General features: G+C 36.3%; 1 protein-coding gene across 3 annotated transcripts; it reads right to left on the bottom strand.

Moving 5' to 3' along the window:
- Nucleotides 1-1,203: 1,203 nt before the first annotated feature.
- FBXO4 (F-box protein 4) lies at nt 1,204-20,751 on the bottom strand. Of its 3 annotated transcripts, XM_056824575.1 has the most exons (8): nt 20,163-20,566; nt 16,230-16,465; nt 14,950-15,170; nt 9,505-9,580; nt 9,228-9,403; nt 5,153-5,284; nt 4,057-4,232; nt 1,204-2,046 (listed from the first exon to the last, which is right to left on the bottom strand). In XM_056824575.1, exons 1-8 carry the CDS (start codon nt 20,349-20,351, stop codon nt 1,957-1,959), a joined length of 1,296 nt encoding a protein of 431 aa, XP_056680553.1. In that variant the 5' UTR covers nt 20,352-20,566; the 3' UTR covers nt 1,204-1,956. The 3 variants fall into 3 exon arrangements, with proteins under 3 accessions (XP_056680553.1, XP_001371402.2, XP_056680554.1); XM_001371365.5 differs by lacking the exon at nt 5,153-5,284 and having other exon boundaries at nt 20,163-20,751; XM_056824576.1 differs by lacking the exon at nt 1,204-2,046 and having other exon boundaries at nt 4,101-4,232; nt 5,113-5,284; nt 20,163-20,491.
- Nucleotides 20,752-22,518: the final 1,767 nt, after the last annotated feature.

The raw sequence follows: 22,518 nt of genomic DNA, 5'->3' as shown, positions 1-22,518 counted from the left end.
GGTTCTGCTTACTTCACTCTGCATCAGCATGCATGAGTCTTTCCTGATTTTTTAAAATCCTTCTGTTTGGCATTTCTTATAGCACAATAGTATTCCATTATAATCATAAAGCACACCTTACTCAGAGTGGCATTAAGTATTCGTCACATTGTTAGAAAAAGGGTTCTTGCTATCATTCCCTCATTAAGACTTGTACCAGGACAAGGTCTGTGCTGAAGAAGAATAGCCTTGACTAACATGAAGAAGAGAAAATAGGGAGTAGAAACATCCAACAACAACTAAGGCTTGGCTATGACAGTGGATCTCTGGTCAGACACAAGGGACCACCTACAGCCAAGGAAAGTTTAAGGTAGATCCTGATTTGAGGGTGCAGAAAGTGAAATGGGGATTGAAGGGGGAAAGAGGTCCTAGCCACCAGAGAATAAAATGGCCAGCCATGCAGAAAAGAAGTAAAAAAAAATTATGAAAATAATTCAAACCTTTCTTATGATAAGTAACTTACTCCAATCCTTTATTTTGTGATAATTATCTTTTTTATTTCATTATGTGTTTCTCTAAAAATTCTGTATGTTTTACTTTATGCATTTTAAAATATTATTTTGAACATGAGTCCATAAGCTTCATCAGACTGCTAATGAGTCCATGACACAAAATAGTTACTAAGGACCCCTGGCCTGGAAGAATACTTGTTCAGAGTATAGGCAAAATGATTGTTTAATGAGTGAATGAATGAATATATTTTTGAATTTCTAGTCCTTTTCCTCACCTCTATCTAAATTACTGCTTTTACTAATTTTCCTGTGCTAAGTAGTTCTACATTTTTTCTGTTTTTTCCTGTTGTTTTTTTAAACTTTTTTTTTAATTCTTGCCTTCTGCCTTAGAATAAATACTATTCTAAGGTAGAAGAGTGGTAAGGGCTAGGCAATGGGGGTTAAGTGACTTGCCCAGGGTCACACAGCTGGGAAGTGTCTGAAACCAAATTTGAACCCAGGACCTCCCATCTGTAGGCATGGCTCTCAATCCACTGACCCACCCAGACGCCCTCTATATTAGAGTTTTAAGACACTGGGTAACTCAGCAAGTCAACCAGACAAAATCTATGAGTTTATTAGAAAGTTTGGATCAAGTACTTATAAAAATTAATTTTGAGCACTAATTTTTTCTATCAGAAACACATTTAAATTATTACACTTACAAAAATAATGCATATATTTATACTTTTATTAAAATTTTTACATTTCTAAGTTCTCATATTAAATTTCTACCACTGAGTATTAACAATGTATTAAAATTTTTTGATAATACTGGTGTATGTGTCCAGAATATATTTTTGATATTTATCATATAGAATATATGTTTGGTACACCACAAGCTTTCCAACTTAATAAAAAATCAGGAATGTGCCAAGAAAAGTTGTTTTCACTAATGTTCAACAATACATAGGTTTGAGTATAGCATAAGTACAACCACTATAACTATAGCAACCAAATATTTCCAAGTGGTAGATAGAGATTGGGTATCTCTTCCCTGATAGTGATTTATGGATCCTCCAGAAAGCCCCTAGAAGCCTGGAAAAAAATGGATACTTTCTAAAATTACAATCTTTCAAGGAATAGAGCAGAAGATAGAAGTCCAAAGCTGAGAACAAAGACCCTTAAAAATGTACTAAATACTTCTGAATTTGTGGACAGTAAAATAAAGCAATTTAAAATTAAAAATCATCAAAAAGATTCATTGGAGGATCAGAGGTCATCACATAAATATTTCCTTTGGAATTCACTTCAGATTAAAGCTAGATTTACAGTGGAAAATTTAGCAGTTACAGCTATGCCCATTTAAATATCACTTGGCAGAAAACTAAGGAAGGGCAAAGCAAGCCTGAACACACACCCACATCATGTCCTTAAAACCAAATTTCAAATGGCTTAGTCTTTAAGTCAGGGAACATGAAAAGGTTCACCGTGGATGTTTATAGTCAACTTCTCCAAGGAGCCACTCAATGCCATTCAAAAACCCAGTCAATGTTTCAGCATCCACATCCTGAACCTAGGAAAATACACAATAAAAGATTTTAATCTTTAAAAATCAAAACACTATAACCTAAAAATGAAAGGTTTTCTCAAAGCTGTAGAATAAAAACTACTCTCTAATTCACAGGTCAAATTGTTCAGTTTCAATATGAAAATCAGTCTCCGAAGAACTGTCTCCATGTCTTCAGTGCTCTGGAAGTTTATTCAATAATCAAAGAGAAAAGAAAAACCATTATTTTGGGGACAATGGGATGTCTATTTGGGCCCAGACACTCTTTTTAATTATCAGAATTGTGGCACCTTGCAGTGGCTACAAGAAAAGGACAAACTGTGGCTGAAGAAGGTAGCATTAGTTGGCTTCTACAGAGGGCACAGAGGCAAAAGATAAAAATTGAAGTGTCTGTATGCTCCCTTGATTCGAGCCTAATGCAGTAGAGGATAGTTTCCAAAAATTGTAGTTAGTACTTAACTAAATGGACATTTACATTAATGCGTGAAAAATAAAGTATTTTTTAAAAACAAAGATCCTAGAATGAGTCACTCAAATTTTAACATGCTAGGACTTCTATTATTCTTTGACTGATTAGTGATTTCATTAATGTAAGCACTGCCTCTAATGGTACATTTTGGAACCCACTCATGCCTTTTATCCTGAGCAATTCTTCTCTTCCCACAAATTCTCCAGATAAAAAACTATTTAATAAGTTAGGGTTCAAACTATAGTCTTATTTTCTCCTCAGGATACCCTGCTATTAGCCATCTGCAATTCTGATTTCTTTGGAAATTGTGGTAATATATAACCATATACCATCACCAAACAATGACTTTTTACAACAGATTTCTTTTTTGTTAGAAATAAAAGAAGTTTAAGATCACTGAAAAATGATGCACATTTTCCTTAATGTGATCCAGTCTAAATTTCTCTTATTTAGTTTCAGACTCAACTTTCCATCCAACTGCAATGTTTGTCCAAGATAGATGTACTGATGAACTAACTCAACAGGCTGCCCATCCAAATACATATAATTTAATGGTTTTCCATGACATTGAAGGGGTATAATTTTCCAATCACAACTGGGGCATACAAATTAAGAAAAATTATTCTAAAGGAGTCCACTTTGAATTCTAAATAACTAACCAAAAAGTCTTGAACAAAGTTTCCAGATGATAAGAAATAGAACACTATTATCAAAAGCATCTTTCATACTGTTGTTTCTAATACATATAAGAGAATTGAAATGCCTGTAACTCATAAGGGACACAAGAATTAAAGATTTAGAGTTGAGAGGTCCATCTAGTTCAATCTTCTTATTAGAATTTTTTTAAACAAACGAATAAATGTATAAAGCCCAGTGGGATCCGAATATAAGTTCTACATCTCTTAAGCCAGTACTCCTTCCACCAAACCATACTGCCATCAAGATTATGGATCTTGTACTTTAAAGAAATAATGTATTATTTATGAAAAAATCCTAACAATGGAAGATAAAAAAGCAAAATTACTATGCTATGACTGTAGTCTCTAACATTTGCTTGCAGGTTGATAATGGGCAAGTCACATAATTTCCCCATGCTGTAGACAATTTCCTAGAACTTAACAATAAAACAAGTGGCTTTGACTAAATGGCAACAAAGTGCCTTCCAACTATATGATCCTATGACATGTTGATGGGCTACAATGTGTTATCAGTAAAGGTTGTTCCTATAGCTGGAGTTCCCCATACTTTGTCCATAGGTATCTATATACCCTAAAAGTCTAAGAGAATGCCCTACAAGTGCACACAGTAGGTGCTTAACAAATTTTGCTGAACTAAATTGCTATCTTATTGTTTTTCTATAGTGTTATATGGATAGAAGACCAGTGAAGATGATTAGTAATTAATCATTTCAAAATAGTTCTCATTGGCCTCAAATTATCAATATATTCTATATTCTATATGTTCTACAACTGACTATAGTGTGCTCTTGAAATAAAGAAAAATGTTAAGGGAAAAACTAAGTGAGTGAGAAAGAAATGAGAACTTACCATCCATGGTAGCGGAAGTTCCTTTAGTTTTAGTTCATGTGCCAAATAAAAACAGGGCATCCTTTTTACAACAGCTTGGGAAATACAAGATAAAACTAGCAAAGGTCTTTCTGGGGATCCAAAGGCTGGATCTGTCATTGCCATAATGCGAGAAAATTCATCTTGCCATTCATGATCTAAAGAACACAAAGTGAAATGTTTGCATCATTTGTGAGAGGAAAATGGCCACAATTACATAAAAAATATGAAAATTACTCATTTTATAGACTCAGAAGCTATTCTTACAAAACTGCACTAAGCATACCTGAGATTAGGTATTGTTTCATTTTTTGTATTTACATGCCCAGTGCCTACTACATAGTAGGTGCTTAATGAATGCTTGCTGATTATGAGATTTCAAGTTTTTAAGAGGAACTAAAGAATTTCAATGCACATATCTCAAATAATCATAATATAATACTAAAATCATTCACAAATTCCCTATAGTTATCTCATCTTTTTAAAAGATATAACCTATAACTAATTTTAATTTTTACTGATTTCAATGAGATGGCAGAGTTTGCTACCACTAGGTCTTTAGGCAGCCCTTCCTTTTTTTCTATGCTTCTTTATTCACTCTCAATTGGTGTGGCATTCTAGAAGAAACACGGGGTTAGGAATCAGGAGATCTTGATTTTAATTTTGGCTTTAACACTTTCTAAGTAGATCTTTGACCTCATGCAAGGTACAGTTTCTCTAAGCCTGTTTTCTAGTCTGTAAAATGAAGGACTTGAACAAGTTCGTTTCCATTATTCTGTTTCCTTTCACTCTTCCTCCCTTCTTTTGACAGGTGAGCTCCATATGCTCAAAAATAAAGTAGAATTAAACATTCATTCAGACTTTTTCCAACCTATCTAATAGATGAGATGATTCCCTATTCATTTAGTCATCAAATCTATATCAAGCACTGGCTGTGCCCAGGACTGTAGAAGGTACTGCAAGGGACAGACACAAAGGCAGAAATAGCTACTGATACTGAAGTTCTAAGTTCATTGTCACTGTTGAATTTTAACCTACTTGGGAAATGGATGGCTGCCAATCTGTTAATAGTCTTCACCTGGAAGGAACTTGGAAAAATCACAGTTCAGGGGTACAATCTCAAAGTGAGGAGGAGCACTAGTACCAGTGCTTGTGGCCACAGGGGAGGAGAGGACTCTGGTCACAGTTCCAAGAAGTAAAAGAGTGAAGTCTGGAAGAATATTAAACACACCTCTCATTACCTTATACCACCTTGGAAGAACTGAAAGCAGATAGATCCCCAGAGCTATTTCTGAAGGCAGCTGCACAAAGAATCTGAAGCTCCCGCCACCACAGTTACAGAGCCCAACTTTAATAGTTTGGATTTTTCTTTTATAAAAAAGCAAAAGGCAGAAAAATGAAAAAAAAAAAAACAAAAAAAATAAATGACATAGAAAGTTATTTTGGTGTTAAAGAAGATCAAAGTACAAACTCAGAAGAAGACAACTAAGTCAAAAATGCAACATCCAAAACTTCCAAACATTACATTAGAAATAACAAAGAGAGATATAATTATATCTTCACAACTGACCAAATGGAAAAAGATAAACAAAAAATGCACTGAAAAGAAAATCTTTTTAAACAGCAGAATTGGCCCTATGGAAAAAGAGGTACAAAAATTCACTGAGGAAAAGAACCCTTTATAAACTAGAAATGCCCAAATGGAAAAATGAAGCACAAAAACTCACTCAAGAAAATCATGTATTAAAAAACAGAACTGGGCAAGTGGAAGCTAATAACTCCATGAGACATCAAGACAAAAGCAAAAGAATGAAACAATAGAAGGAAATATGAAATATCTCATGGGAAAAATAATTGACCTGGAAAATAAATCCAGGAGAGATCATTTAAGAATTTAACTACCTGAAAGCCATGATCACAAAAAGAGCTTAGATATTACCTTTTGAAAAATTATCAAGGAAAATTGCCCTAATAATGGTAAGGGTAAAATTAGGGTTTTTTGACTATATTATTTTAGTGGTCGCCAGGGATTAAATTCAATTCCAATAAAATACTCAAGTCAGTTTGGGATTTTTATGGTGGTTTAATTACAATAGAAGGAAGAAATTAAGAAGAAGAAGAGAGAGGAAGGGGTATAAGATTTCTCTGGCCTAGCCTAAGCCAAGGGAAGTTCAGAGAACTCAGCCACGAGGCCTCCTCAGAAAATTAAATCTAGCTTGGCTTCCAGCCACGAGGTCTCCTCCAAGATGAGTGGTCTCCTAGGAGGATAGTGCTTAAGGAGGTAAAGGAAAGGAAGAATCAGCCTAACTACTCACCAGACTTGCTCAGGGAAGAAGCCTCACCTAACCATGCTACCAAGCTTCTCCCAGTAACCTCGCCGCCAAGCCGCAAATGTCAAACTGCCACCAGGAGTTCCCAACCTCACCAAGAGAGCCCAGCGCTCCTGAGAGAGAGAGTCCAACATCTCTGAGAGAGAGGCCAGAGAGAAGAAGTGACGTGAAATATATAGACAGTTTTTTTCCATCACTTCCCACGTTTCACATATACCAATGGTAGCTTAAGCTTGGCTTAGGACAGCCCAGGGGGTCTGTCAGTTGTTTCTGATTTGTCACTTGCTAGCACATGTTGGTCATAGGCCATCCTCCTCACAGTTAATCCTTCAGTGGGGGTGTACACATTCCTGGTTGCTAGAATTCTAAAGACTAAGCAGGGTGAAGTAAATCTAAAATTTACAATCCCCCCTGATGATGATTAGGGATTGGGGGACTAGTCTCCCCAACTGATCACTAAACATAATCATCTTGCACCTTTAAAATATTCTAACTGCAGGTACATACAAATTTTTCCCTTCTAAGAGGAAACTACAATAGTTGGAGAAAAGAGTGGAATAGAAGAGAGAAAGCAAACCAATGTTTTGCTTGGCGCATTGACAAAAAACAATTAGGGGGCAGTCCCCTTTTAGCATAAGAGTATACATTCAAATTAAATGTTCAATCAACCTTCAGTTCAATCAACTATACCCAAAGTTCATTCAGAATCTTCTTGATATAGTGTAAGTTTTTCAGGCATCTTTCTGCAAACAATTCATTCTCTGGATTTTAGGAGTTAGCAAGCTTCTTTCCATCTTTCTCAAACAAAACTTTTAAATCTTGGATTTTTATTAAAATACAATAACCAGAGGGCAAAATAGAAATTGAAAGAATTCATCAATTGCCCCCTAAAAGAGATCTCAAAAGGATAACTCTCAAGAATATTATAGCCAAAATCCAGAACTCCTAAGTCAAAGAGAAAAGATTGCAAACAGCCAAAATGAAACAATTCAAATATTAGGGAGCCACAGTTTAGGATAAGACAAGATTTATCAACTTCTACACTAAAAGATCAGAGGGAATAGGATATTCCAGAGAGCAAAGGAGCTAATACTTCAGCCAAGAATCTATTACTCAGCAAAAATGGGGGTAGTGGGGGATAGAATTTGAGATTCATTATTCTTTGAAAAATGTTGGAAATTGTTTTTATATATAATTGGTGGAAAAATATAATAAAATTTAATATAAATATGAATTTAAAAGATACCACCACCAAGTAAAGAGTCTCACTCACACCCTTTGAGTTAGGATAGTCTTCCTAATGTCTTCATTTTTTCACTTATGTGACAGATTTACAGAGCATCTATTCTTCATGAATCCTTATTGTAGGTTTTATATGGGAGACAAAGATGTTTGAAACACGGTCAATGACCTCAGCAATCTAGTGGGGAGCTTGAAGCATACACCTGAGTAACCATATTGGGTAAGGTGTCCAAGAAAGGCTTCATAAGAGATGAGACATTTGAGCCAATTCCTAAGAGAACTTGTGTCTTTCCTGAGCAATTTAATCACTCTTTGTTCAATTCACAGTCAATAACAGATAAAAACTCACATTTATACAATATTTTAGTGTTACAAAGTATTTTCCTCACAAAAACCCTGTGAAGAGAAATTTTATAGAAGAAACCAAAGCTCAGAGTGGTGAAGGGACTAAAAGTCACAAAACTAGCAAAAAACTAGCAAAAAAAAAAAACAAACCAAACTTATCAAACATAAGTTGTGAATCCAGATTTCCTGATTCCAAGTTCAGGGCTCTTTTTACTACATTCTCACACTTCCCAAGATTCAATAAAAAGTATTCAGATTGAAAAAGAGTTAAACCTATGTTCAAGCCAGGGATGGGAGGTGAGAAGAATCTTCTTTATGGTCAAACTGGATGAACTTCAATGTTAATCCAAATACATTTAGATAATTTTTTTAAATTATGATTTCAGGGCTCTTATTAGAAAATCTGATGACCAATATCTATGAAGCAATTCTTTAATTATCAAATACTACCCTAACCTTAGCCTTTTTTGCTTGAGAGCAGACTAATCCTATTAGCCAAACTCAAAATATCAACAAACATGTATATAGATAGCACTTTAGAGTTTTCAGATGCTTTCCTTTACTAATATGTAGCCTCTCATAATACATTTCATTTTCCAGTACTTACTGTTTTCATTAATCTATCATGAATAAGCTCTTCCAAAACCTGTAGTCTATTGCTGATTAAGAGTCTACTTACCTTTATAAAAAATGTCTGAAAACAAAATAATTACATGGACAAGTCACTTAATCTTTCAATACTCTAGGCAACTCCTTAAGACCATAAACTACAAAGAAGGCACTGATCTGCACTAGGAAAGGAAATTTCCTTGTCCCTTTTTCTATCTTAGTTAAAAAAGAAATTAATACACTAGCCCTAAATCATCTGCATTCTGTCAAGAATACATAACACAAAAGGAAAAGCTCACAATTATACAGAAAATTTGGATAATGAAGACAACCAAGCTCCTCAATGGGGGGCCAAACACTGTTCTCTTTTTTTTTATTATCTGGGTGATAAAAAAGCAAAATTTATTCTTGGACAATATTACCTGAATAAAGGAATCTGGATAAAACTCGCTTCAGAAATAGGAATACATAAGACCCTTTTATAGCATATCATATAATCCATTATCCAAAATAACTAGTCATTCATTGTGTTCTTAAGAATGTCACATATTAAAAAATTCATTTTTCTATTTGCATCGAAAACAATAAAATGGCCAATGTGTTTTATAAAGACAAGAAAATGCTTACTTTTATGAGCTTCACCATTTGCCACATAGATGAACCCATCCACTACTTCACACACCTTCTGAATTTGTGGAATCACACTGTATTGGCCCCTCTGTTCATCATTCCCTGGAGTCTGCCGGTTGAATATTTTGCTGACTGCACTTGTTTGCTCTTCTCTTGCTCTATCCCTTTCCTCCCTAAAAGATAAACATTTAAAAATAAAACACACAAGCATAAATTCAACAGGGCCCCAAACCATAAAAGTGCTCCAGTCCAGATTCTAGGTAAGTAACCTTACCTAGTGGTTGAATATAACACCAGAATATTGAATTTATGTTGGTTGCTCAGCTGAAAGCTGATCCCTGATCCAATGCCTGAAGGAGAAGAATACAAAATCAAAACAATTTATCACTGAACACAGCAGGAGAGAAAAATTGAAAGAAATGTTTTTTCTAGTGAGGCCAAAAAAGAGCCAAATGATAACTCTTTATGTGTGGCTCCAGAATAAAACATTATACCTGAACCAAAGAAAGCATGTGACTTTCATTCATGCAGCATCAAAAATCTGGATAGAGGACAATAAAGGACAATTTACCTTAGACAATATTCTTTTGCCTGTTAGCAAAAAGCTAATGTAAGCTAGTAAACAAAGTTTATAAAGATTTTTGGTAAAAGTTAAAATAACTACTTGAAAAATAATAATGTTAAATATTCCCTTTCTAACCATAAAAAACTAAATAATTATAACATTCTAAAATTTTTTTTAAATACATATATAGTTTATGAGTGGGAAGTAAGAAAAGTGCCCATCTATATTAAAGGGCTTTGGTAGACTTGTATCCTACCTCATTTCGACAATTTGCAATCAAAAATAGCTATCAGTAATCAGTGGTCTAATAGAATGGAAAATGTATCTAAAGCCTGGATAATGCCCAATGACTAGAAATTACTATATTTTCAAGTTATTACAAAATCATTTTCAAAACCAATTATTCCTTTTTTAAGGTGCATCTGCCTTGATCATTGGCCATTAATGATCACTAATAAAATAGATTTTATAAATATATTTAACTTCATACTTAGAAGTAAAGCTCAAACAAAATTGATCCCAAACTCAGGAAAATCTTCTTAGGTTCATATGTAGCTTTGGAAATAGAAATATAGAAAGTATAATCTATTCATTCCATCATTTTTCCCAGTTGTAAACACATAAGTCAGCTATATCAGTCACCGACTCATCAAAAAGGTAGTTGGATGGTGCCAAATTGTACCAAGTAATAAAAATGGCTCAGATATATATATATATATGTATATATACACATACATCTATATACACATACATTGTATATATATATATATATGTATATGCACACATACAAAAAATAGCTAGCACTCATACTGCTTTAAAGTCTGCAAAGTGATTACATATATTTTCCCATTTGAATTTCATGAAAATCCTCTAATGCTATTATCTCCATTTTACAGAAGTGGAAATTGAGGCTTAGAGAAGTTGAATAATTTGCCTATAGTCAGTTACTAAGTGTTTAACCAAGAAACCCATTTTTTTTTAACTCTTAGTCTACCATTCTTTTGACTCAGTGTCACTACCAAATTTTAAACATATGTAACTATTTTGCAATTGTTAGGGAAATTTTATTGTAAGTCTCTTTCTTAGCATAAGGCCTTGGAAATGCAAAGACAAATGCAAAAGTCCCTCCCCCCAAGGAACTTATATTTGGCATAAAATATACAAAACATACAAAATACATAAAGGATATTCTGGGAAGTAAGACCACTAGCAGTTAAGGGACAAGATAGAAGGCTTCATTAAAGTAATGCTTGAAATGAGTTTTGTTTAAAAATATAATTATATTCATATAATTTGTTTTTATATTATCTGAATTGTCTCCTGTATCTCTCCTCCTTCCCAGAGAGCTATTTGAAATTTTTTAAAAAGAGAGGAAAAAAAAAACAATCAAAATTCATTTAAAAAAAACTGGGACAATATATGCAATGTTTGCAATATGAACCTCCCATACTTGCAAAATAATGGAGGTGTCTTCCATATCTTTAAGTCCAATTTTGTTTTCTGTAATTCTACAATATTCATTTTCAGTTGCATTGAAGTTACTGGTTTTTTTTTCCACTTTCATTGCTGTATTCAATGTATTTATTGTTTTTTTGGATTTCTTAACTTAGCACCTGGTAATAATAATGTAAGTCTTTCCATGAATTTGAATTAAGTTTTGATGGAAACTAAGAATTCTAAAAGGTGAAGGAGAGGAAAAGGTATTTAATTCACAGGGAAAAGCCAGTTAAAAAGCATGAAGATGGGACATTTCCAGCTAAGAGAGCTGCCTGAACAGAGACAGGCTGCTCAAACCATTAACCCCCTCCCCCACTTACAAAAACTTGGAATTTGTACCTAAATGAATAATGATCAAGAAATTCCATTCAAAATCAAAATAAGTGACTTAGTGACTTCTTCCACATCAGAACTTCACAAAATGGCAACCAGCAGTTCAAAGGCATTAGATAAAGTTTCCAAAACAAACACTACCATCAATTTAGGCAAAATTGCCAGCAGCCTCTCAATTTAACAATGAGCTAGAGAGATAGCAAACTTCTATGGTCCTCTGCAAGAGTAAGGGCTACTCTTGAAAAAAATAAAAGGGCCCAAGAGGTTGGAAAACAATCAGGGAGGTCCTTGGGGAGCAGCAACAATCATAGCAGAGCTGTAAGAACCTGCAGGTCCTAGAGAAAGACCACTCTGCACAAAAGCATAAAAGGGGAAAGAGCCTGCCCTGGCACAAAGCCCCAATTCAGGAACTACAGCTGGAGAGATGAATAAATCAAAGAAAACACTGACTAATATTTAAACAAAATTGCAAATTTAAAAATCCCCCCAAAGAAGGGAAGAATAATATCATAAAAACTGCAGACTAAAAAGAAAAACATGAATTTTCCACAAGGATTACATAAATATCTAGAGGAAATGAAATAAAAGATTAAAAAATTCAAAAAGAAGTAAAAGATCTGAGGGGGAAATTTGGAAAAAGAAAAAAAACTAAGAAGAGTAAATCTCACCAAAGCAATTCAGTCCTATAAAACTAGAATAGACTGACCAAAGAGAAATCTGTGTCAGGATTCAAACTCAGATCTTACTGATCTGTTTTCAAAACTGAAAAATAGATTTTAAAAATTTAAGAATCAGCGGACTCTCAAAAAGTCACGATCTAAAATAAAACAACAAAAAAAATTAGATTCAGTCTCTCTCCATTCTACCAGATTATGTTATATTCCAGGCATGTTTAAAAGTCTAGATGCAGAAGAGAGAATCAGTAAAGTTTATGTGGGAATAATATGAAATAAGGCTGTAAAGTTAGTGAGAAGCAGACAGTGCAGGACTTCAAATGCAAGACTGAGCAGTTTGTATTTTATCCCTGAAACAAAAGAGAGCCACAGAAGATATTTTGTGCAACAGAATGACAGTTATTCTACGTCATTCTGACATAATATGTCAAGTATTTAAGATGTATTAATTTGGCAGCTATGTGGAAAGACTGGAAACATGGAGACTATTAGAATGATAAGGGCTTAAAAAATTAGGTAGTAGCTTATGTATGTGAGGAGGAAAAGGTAATCATGATAGACTGTTGAAAAGGAAGACCTGATGAGATTTAGCAACTAATTAAAAATGGGGTGGACAAAGCAATGAAGAAGGCAAGGAGGACTCCAAAGCTGAAAACCTGAGGAACTGTCTCAGGAAACATAAAGAAGCAGAGTTTATAGGAAGGGAAAGTTTTGGGGGAAAAGACACTCAATTTTGTTTTTCATATAGTGAGTCTAAGATGCCAATAGGGTATCCAGATGAAGATATCCAGGAGTCAATTAGCTATGTGAAGCAAAGCTCAGGAGACAGATTAGTGTTGCCTTAAAGATCTGGAAGTCATTTGCACAGATGATGTTTGAACTTATAGATGCTAATAAGAATCACAATGATGGTATAAAAAGAGACAGGGGCCCAGGAGAGAAAGTAGGAAACCCCCACATTTTAATATATGGAAGATGGATGATTCTCCAGCAAAGGAAACTGAGATAGAGCAGTCAGGCAGGTAGGAAAACTAAGAAAGAGAAATCTCAGAAGTCAAGGGAAGAGAGAGTATCAAGGAATGTGAATGGTCCATAGTGTCTAAAGCTACAAAGAAATCAAACAGAATGAGAACTGAGAAACAAGCATTGGTGTTGGCAGTTATGAGATCACTGGAAGCATTGGAGAGACAATTCAGACTCATGGTTGGGTTGGAAGCCAAAGTGAAAGGCTAGAATAAAGTCAAAGCAATGCAGGCAAGAAGATGACACTAAGAGAGAGAGGACTGAGCTACACAAAATATATATCTTCCCTACGTTAGTAAGTTAGCTTAAATACCAAGTGAGATGCTGGGAAAGAGAGTCCTGGGGAGCAAAATTCTCATTACAAACCAGGTCAACTATCATCTCAATATAAATATCCATGCCCAACCCTACTCTCTCCTCTGAGATCCCAGGCTTGTACATTTCCATAGGAATGCAACATGTTAAAATTTCAAACATCCCATTTCTCTAAAAGCTAGCTCTTCTGGGGGCAGCTGAGTAGCTCAGTGGATTGAGAGCCAGGCCTAGAGATGGGAGGTCCTGGGTTCAAATCTGGACTCAGACACTTCCCAGCTGTGTGACCCTAGGTAGGTCACTTGATCCCCATTGGCTAGCCCTTACCACTCTTCTGCCTTGGAGCCAATACACAGTATTGACTCCAAGATGGAAGGTAAGGGTTTAAAACAAACAAACAAACAAACAAACAAACAAATAAATAAATAAATAAATAAATAAATAAAGGCTAGCTCTTCTGCCTGACTTTCTTACTTTTGTCAGCTGTACTTCCCCACGAACCTAAGCCTAAAGCCTTGGGTACCCTTTTCTCCAGATCTAATCACCAAGTCTTATCAATTCTTTCTTCCTAATTCTCCCAAACCCATTATTCCTCTCCCTGATATTCCTCCCTGAAGTTGAGGACCTAGTTCAGGTCTTCATCACTGGCTGAAAAAATTCATTATTTACTAGTCTTTCCACTTTCAGTTGTTCCTAACTACAGGTTACTCCATTCATTGTTGCTACAGAAGCTGGAGTAAGGAAACACACACACACACACACACACACACACACACACACACACACACACATACACACACACATCACTCAATTGCTACTTAATACATACTATCTTATTTATCTTTCTATATGTATGTCCTCTGTTCTCAACTATCAATTTCAGAGGGGTCAGAACCAAGTTTTACATATCACCAGCACCTTGTAATGACTTGCATTGAGTAAGAATTCAATAAATATTTGCTACTAATTCTTTCTAAACTATGACAACAATTATAAAATTTACATGCTCCATTAAAAAATAAAAATTTTCATAATTTTCAGTTATTATATGAAGTTAAAGTTATTTTTTTTCACTAACTCCTGAGAAAAAGAGAGCTTAATACCACATAAAGCTAAAAAAGCTCATGTTTTTAAGGTGAATTACTTTTAGCTCACTGGTACTACTGAATGTTCCACTGCATCAAGTTAATCTACCTTATTTGTTTCAAAAAGTTAACTCACCATTAAATAATGAACAATTTTCTGCCTACTCAAAGGTAGTATCAAGCCCAAAGCGTTCAAATTCTCATATACCGTAGATGAATGTAGAAATTACCATCAATCTGCCTCTGAGGTAAACCAGCTGTTGGGGAAAGTTCCGTGCAAGACATCAGGCTCAATACCAAAGATATATTCAGCTCTTCCAAACCTGGTCCAAACATAGCAAATCGGGGTTCTGTCTGAAGGATCAGTGACTGCAAAAAAGAGGCAACAGCTCCATACATGTGGCGACTGGATTTCAAGTGTCTTCTGGTTTGTGGGCAGCTCATTTTATACCTGTTTAAAATAGCCATAACTAGAAATTAAAGAGAAGAAAGACATCTCATTTATGATAATAAAATTTCTTTTATCTCTTATTAACTCAAAAAGTCTATCTCATAATGAATTTTAAGTCTCTCTACAATATTTAAATCAATAGTTAAAAAAAATTAATATAATAGAGGTATTTCACATTTTAACAACAAGTAATCCTCCATAACCTCACACCCAAAAAACTGGGAAAGATGACCAAACAAACAACAACAAAACTGTAATAGTCAACAATGGGAAGACTGTGGAATAACTGTGGAACAACAATATACTGTTGATGGAATTGTGATCTATCTATTTGTTCAAGAAAACAATTTGGAATCATGTGCAAAAAGTTATCTAAACTGTTTATAACCTTTGACCCAATCATCGCACTATAAAGTATGCATACACAAACACACCCTAGAAATCAAACACAGAAAAGCTAAATAGATTTATTGTAAGAAATAGCCCAAACCAAGTTAATGTTCCAATCATTCTCCCAAACAAAAATAAAATCAAATTAAACTGGATGGGAATGGGAAATAATTAAGAATTAAGGATAGGCCAGTATAAAAGATTTGTCATTGAAAATTGTCCCAGCCAGTCTTCTGCCTGACAAGGTCAATTTAGATCTCACAATCTGCACCAAGTGTTGGGAACTGAAACCTAAGACTAAGGCTAAAACTTTGGGGCTTAACTAACTTTATTCATCCTACCACAATCATCCTGAAAATACACAGCTTTCCTTCTCTGACTCATCCTAATCTGCTACCAGGACCCAAGTCCAAGGGAGAGATCACAAATTTAAAGCTGAAAAGGACTTTACATAGAGTTCAAACACCTTCATTTTATAAATGAAAAAAAAATAATAAACCTGAAGCTTACAGAATTTATGAGACTTGTTGAAGGTCACACACCTAGCAAACGGCAGTCAGGAATGGCACCCAAATCTTCTAAATCTAAATTTGGTATAATATCACACTGCCTTCAGACGAAGCAGCAGTCACTAGTTTGTTTTTTAATTTTAGAAAACAAAATACTTACATTATCATGTAGTCATGAAGTTCATTGTCAATAATCTCTGATAAGGGTTTTTTTAAGATTTGTAGATCTGGTAGCGACTTCCAGTCAACAGATGTCCAAGAGGGAATATCCCGCAAAAGAAAAAATTTCCACAGCATAGGATCTCGTACAGTTACATTCCAATATCGACTTGTACTTCCCAGTTGGTATAGATCATGAGGTGAAAGAAATGACATAATGTACAACTGCACATAAATCTGAAACACAGAAGGACAAGTAGATAAATTGGATCTTCAATAAATCATAACCTATATAATATGTACTTGATCAAAAAGTAATTGCCAAACAAAGTATATAGGACTGCAAGATTACCAAAATTTTATTCATCCCCCAAGCTGAATTTTGTGTTTTGGTCTGTACCAATAATTTTATTTATTCATAGAAGACATAAAGAACTCCATTGGATAGAAACTTCTTCTGCAAATGCTAATGGGCCAAATCATTAGTAACTCACAGTCCTAGAGAGCCACTTCTGAATACTGAGAGGCTTAAGTACTTTTAGAGGACTTTTAGAGGGTCACAAGGTTTATTAGGGGGTCAGAGGTAATACTTGAATCCAGGGCTACCTCACTCCAAGGCCAATTTTCCTATCCTTTACAATATGTTGCCTCCCTCTTTGGTGAAAATAGAACATGTAAGCTAACATTCCTTTATTCTATATTTTGTCTATTTTTTTTTATGCCTTCCATGAAGAAAATTGGTCACTATTTCACCCTCACGAATCTTTCTAGCCTTTAAATAAGACAAGCAATGAGAAAAAAAAAACTATTTAAATACTGTGGCACTACAGTCAGAAATATACACAAGACTTAGCAGCTACAATATTAAAAGGATGTAGGACATGAAACACAGTATTTTATAGAGCAAAACAACTGGGCTTGCAACCAAGAATAAATATCCAGCAAAGATGAGCATAATTATAAAAGGTTAAAAAAATGGATGTTTAACAAACTAAAGGAGTTTCAACTATTCTTGGGGGAGGGGGGACCCAGAACTTGGAAGAAAATTTGATCTATAAGAAATATACAAAGGGAAGAGGGACAGGATAAGGAAGGGCCTGGGAATACCCTTGGGTGACTGAGGGAATAAGAGAAGGAAGGATGGATAAAGAGAAAGGAAGAGAAAGGAAGGCAAAGGGAGGGAAGGAAGGGATACCTACAGGGGAATACGTATCAAGAGGTAGAAGGATAATGGAGGGATACTTAGGACAATCTAGGAAATGGATTTTTAGAATTCAACTCATATTGAGAAGTGGGGGTGGGGGGCAGCTGGGTAGCTCAGTGGATTGAGAGTCAGGTCTAGAGATGAGAGGTCCTAGATTCAAATTTGGCCTCAGATAGTTCCCAGCTGTGTGACCCTGGGCAAGTCACTTAACCTCCATTTCCTAGCCCTTACTACTCTTCTGCCTTGGAACCAATACACAGTATTGACTCCAAGATGGAAAGTAAAGTTTAAAAAAAAAAAGTAGGGGGGTATAGTTGGGGGAGATAAGAAAAGGATTTTTAAAAAGGTGTATAGAATAAGAATTAAAAGGAATGGGGGAAGGGACAATGAAGGGACCTTTGAAAAGGTGGGTCATTTTGGAGCTAGAAGGGCAAAGGAGAGAGTATAAGGGAGGATTTTTTGGAAGGGCTGTGAATAGGAGAGGTATTGGTCAAAGGAAATCTGACATCTGAGGAGAGATACATCAGAAAGAAAAGAAGAAGAGGGGGTCAAATAGTGAGGAGGAAGAAAGTAGATTGAAATGCACAGCTAGTTACTACAATACTGAGAGTAAATGGGATTAATTCACCCACAGGAAGAAAATAGCAGAAACAATAAAAAACCAGGACCAGGCAATGTGTTGTTTAAAAGAAACACACTAAAAATGAGAGACACATAGATTGAAGGTGAGGAGCTATGGCAGACTATATTATGCCTCAGCTAATCCAGAGAAGGCAGGCGTCCTAGTCATGATCTATGACAGTTGAGGCTAAAATGAATATAATTGGAAGGAATAAATAGGGTAACTATATTATGTTGAGGGGTACTATAGATAATGAAGCATCTTTAATATTGGACCTGTAATGTACTAAGAGTTATAACATATAGGTTTTTAAAGGAAAAATTAAATGAGATATACATGGGGATAGATAACAAAATAATGAGGGACTTGAATTTTCTCCTTTCAGAACTAAATAACAGATACTGGAGAGGCTATGACACCTGCACAAGGCTAGTAGTAGATCTAAACCTGAGCATACACATAATCCAAACATAGTTTCTGGTGGGATAACAATGGTTTAGAAAGCATATTCTGCAAAAAGCCTTACTTTAATACTTATCATACTATGGAGGTAATCCTGCATTCCTAAGGGGTTGTGGCACTGGAAAAGTTCCACTGGTTATGACCAAGATGGAATGACTTGGTTTTAGAAAGAGTATGGTCCTTGCAACAAATTGCATCCGCTATCTAATGGCCCTTCTAGCTAAATATGGCCCCTGGTTATATATGTTAAATGAGAACCAGACAGGTTAAGTTGGTCAAATTAAAGGCTAATAAGAACATGGCAAAACAGGCCTAATATTTACATTGCCAGAGCAGATGTGAATTGTTTTTTAGAAAACAAGATGGAAATATGTATTAAGAGTATAAAGCTGTTCATGCTCATTAACTTAGGGATCCCTCAGTGCATTATTGAGAGGATAAAAAGCCTTGTATGTATAAAAATATTCATGGAAGCTTTCCTTTTAATGTGTTTCATGGAAGCCCAATGGAATAGGCACTTAATGACAAAATAACAGGAAATATCACAAATGCAATGATTGGAAGAAATAGCTGAACAGATTGTGATATTTGAATATAATGAATTGTCTTATTATTAGACACGAAAAATATTGGAAATATAAAAAAGAGAACTATGTGATATGAAAAAGGAATAATACTATTATTTTTTTTAAATCAAGAGAAAAAATGTACCAAAGTAAAATAAATCCAAAGAGAACTCAAAAGGAGAGGATATCTATATGAGCACATATATATAATTTACTATTTTAAAACAAATTGTAAACAATGCAGTTTGTGGTTTTGCAAACAATGCAGTTTGTGGTTTTTATACATTGGTTTATTTAAATTTTTTGTGGTGATAGTTACTAAGCATGTCCTAAAAAACTGAATTTTTTTAATTTGAAATTTTTAAATTTGAAATTAAATTGAAAAAAATAAATCTTAAAACTTTACTAAGGCTTTGGGGACAGTCCATTATAATCTTACCTGATTCCCCTTAATTCTAATTCCTCCCTCTGTTGATTTCCCTTCGTTTCTCCTACATAGAGCTTGTTTGTACATAGTAGTCTGCATATTGTGTCCTTCCTTGGACTGTCTATTCCTTTAGATTGAGGATTGCCTTTTGTCTTTCTTTGCATATCTCCATTGCTTACCATAGAGCCTGGCACTTAGCAGGCATTACATAAATGTTAGCCATCATAATGTGGGATCAGTTTGCCTCATCTATAAAATGGGCATAATAATAGCATCTCCCTCCCAGAATTGTTGTGAGGCTCACTAAAAAGCACTTGGTACAGTGGCTGGCAGGGAGCGGGCACTTAATGCTGGTGTATTGCAATAGCCAGGAAGCATAGCCCTGTGGACAGGATACAGAACTGGGTTCAACAGAATGCTGGGATCCATTTCATCTTTGTCTCTCGGGTCCCAGCTCCCTGCCCCGCACTCAGCAGGTACCTAATCAAGGCTGGCGGATTAACAGAAGGATCCAGGGTCCCTCTAGGGACTAGGGAGTGACCACGGGTCTCCGGAGGACTAAACTGAACCGAAAGCGCCCACCCCAAAGCCAGGGGCCCTCCCGGCGGTGCAGGCACACTGGAGTGGGGTGAGGCCCAGCGATCTTCACCCACCGGCAGGCTGGTCAAGGCGCTGGCCTCTTCCTCGTCCGCCGGCCTGGCGCAGGGCCCTGGCCTCTCCTTGCCCACTGACTGCCAGAAGCTCCTCCAGCCGCTCAGGATCGCTGCCTCTAGGCGGCTACGTTCACTGAGGGGCGTCGGGGACGTCCCGGGGCTGCTGGAGCTGGGCTCCCTCTCCGCCATAGTGGCCTCTCTGGGATTCGCAGCATCGACTCCAGGCCGAGGAGGAGCTCGGAGATCATTACAGCCGGCGCCAGTGCCTAGACCCGAGCTGGCCCGGCTTCTGAAGGCCGCGTTGGGGGCGGAGGCAAAGGCGGGAGGGGCGGGGCGGGGGAGGGGAGGGGACGGAGGTCGCGGATGGCGGGGACGAGCTGGGTGCGGGGTGGGCGCGCGGAAGGGAGGAGGTGGGAGAGGCAGGGGCGAGCGGAGCACTGACGGGGAGCCCAGGATGTGGATCTATGGGGTGCAGCGTTAGGAGAGAAGTAAGGGAACTGAGGGAAATAGAATGAAAGGAAAAAAACCATGGATGAAACTTGGAGCCAAAGGCTAAACCCAACCAGACTGTAAAATTCCTTAATTACGCCAAGCAGTAAAGCAAGCCTCTGAAGGCTACGTGATAAATCTTAGGCAAGCTCCATTCTGAATAGATGCTGTATGTTCTACTGGAATGAAATGAGAATGAAATCTAGTGCATGGCTAATTATGCATAGGGGTAATAATAAATATACATATACTACATACATATGAAATTATTTAACTTTGCTGTGTTAAGCCAACAATTCTAAATTTGTAAATCTTGGAAAAGTTGATAATCTCATTGGTAAATGGAGATTCCTGCTTCAATGAAATGCTGATGTACTTGGAATCAAGATTTGGATTCAACTTTTGGCTCACGCAAGTAGCTTAACTGCTCTGTGTCTAATTTTTCCTCAGCTGTAAAGTGAGAGAGTTAGATTAGATAAGCACAAAGTTCCCTTCCAACTCTAAAACTAAAATATAGGCGTGTGAGTGGGGAAGGAGACAGAAAGACAACAAAGATACAGAGAAAACATCGCTCACCAATTCTGCCCCATCCTTCATGCCAAGTGCTGGGCACTGATGTCCACCAATGAGGAAAGAGCCCCATTTCAAGAGGCTTTGCTATTGAAATTAATCACTTCTCTAGAGATTAACCATTAAATAGTAGAATGGGGACATTTGTTATGATTCCAAGTAATGAAAAAATAGACCAATGGCACCCGGCTCTAGTCTCTGAGGCTTGAGTAGATAGTTTGAATTCCAAAGTTCTGAGCTCTAGTAAGGACTGTCAATCCAGTGCTGGCACCAATATGGTGAGCCTTCTGGAGCAGGAGGTCCCCAAAACTGCCTAAGGAGGTGTAAATTATTTCACTTAAGCAATTGAGCCCGTCAAAACTTCCTCAATAATCAGTATGTGGATTTGGCCTGTGCGTGGCTGCCTCATGTCTAGCAGGGTTAAAATTAAGAAACTAGGTCCAAAAAGAAAAAATGAAAATAATTCCCCCACATGTTCCCCCAAAGAACTAAACAATCTGAAATTCTTTTTTTTTTTTTGAGGATAGTCTATTGAATAATGGAGTCAAAAGGTTTTCTGTGTGATGTTGTCCAACTATCTACTTTCAAAGCAGGGAAATAAACTAAAAACAGGCACAACTAGTCTCTTCTTAAAAAGTGACTTCTGTGCTAGATTGTATCCTCTTGGGGGAAGGGGAGCAAGAGTAGTCCTAACAGGAGTACTTTGTACCTGTGATTTTACTGGTGGTAAATCACTTACTGTGATTTGCTGATGAAAGTACCTCTACAAATGCTCCAGGACAACTATTTTGTAACCCCACACATCCATTTGATTGTCAAATCGGTCCACAAATTTCCTGCCATCTGATTGCTTTCTCTATATACTCCTTTAATTCCTACTTCTTTAGTTCAGCACTTCATCATATCTTGCCTAGATTATTTTACAGCCTTCTCATTGGTCTCCATTCCTCAAGTCTCTCACTCCTTGGGTCCTTCATTATTCATCTAACTCCAGTGACTTCCCACTGTCTAGAGAACAAAACACAGAATTAATCCCTACATAACATGACCCCAGTTTATCTTTCAGCATTCATCAGAGTACCTACTTCCCATCCTGCATTTTGTGATCAAGTCAAATTAAAAATAGGCTCTTAGGAGCCTCCAGTTCTAGGGCTAGAGATCATCCAGTTTTACACTTTCATTTTACATTTGTAGAAACTGAAGCCTAGAAGTTAATTAACTTAATTTGCATAAGGACACAAGCTTTTAAGTGGCAGAGCTACAAGTACTACTAAATAAAGACAAAGCAAGGTGTAAA

This window comes from Monodelphis domestica, chromosome 3 (genome assembly GCF_027887165.1).
Source record: "Monodelphis domestica isolate mMonDom1 chromosome 3, mMonDom1.pri, whole genome shotgun sequence".
NCBI lineage: Eukaryota > Metazoa > Chordata > Mammalia > Didelphimorphia > Didelphidae > Monodelphis > Monodelphis domestica.
This window is presented reverse-complemented; position numbering and strand designations above follow the sequence as displayed.

Excerpts from the sequence above, each read along its gene's own strand:
- FBXO4 (XM_056824575.1), bottom strand. The coding sequence starts at position 20,351 with ATGGCGGAGAGGGAGCCCAGCTCCAGCAGCCCCGGGACGTCCCCGACG. Across the intron at positions 15,171-16,229 it reads CTTCATGACTACATGATAAT|GTATAAAATGAGCTGCCCAC; the intron begins GTAAGTATTTTG and ends TATTTTAAACAG. Across the intron at positions 4,233-5,152 it reads TTTTTCCAAGTTCCTTCCAG|ATCATGAATGGCAAGATGAA; the intron begins GTGAAGACTATT and ends TGTGTTCTTTAG.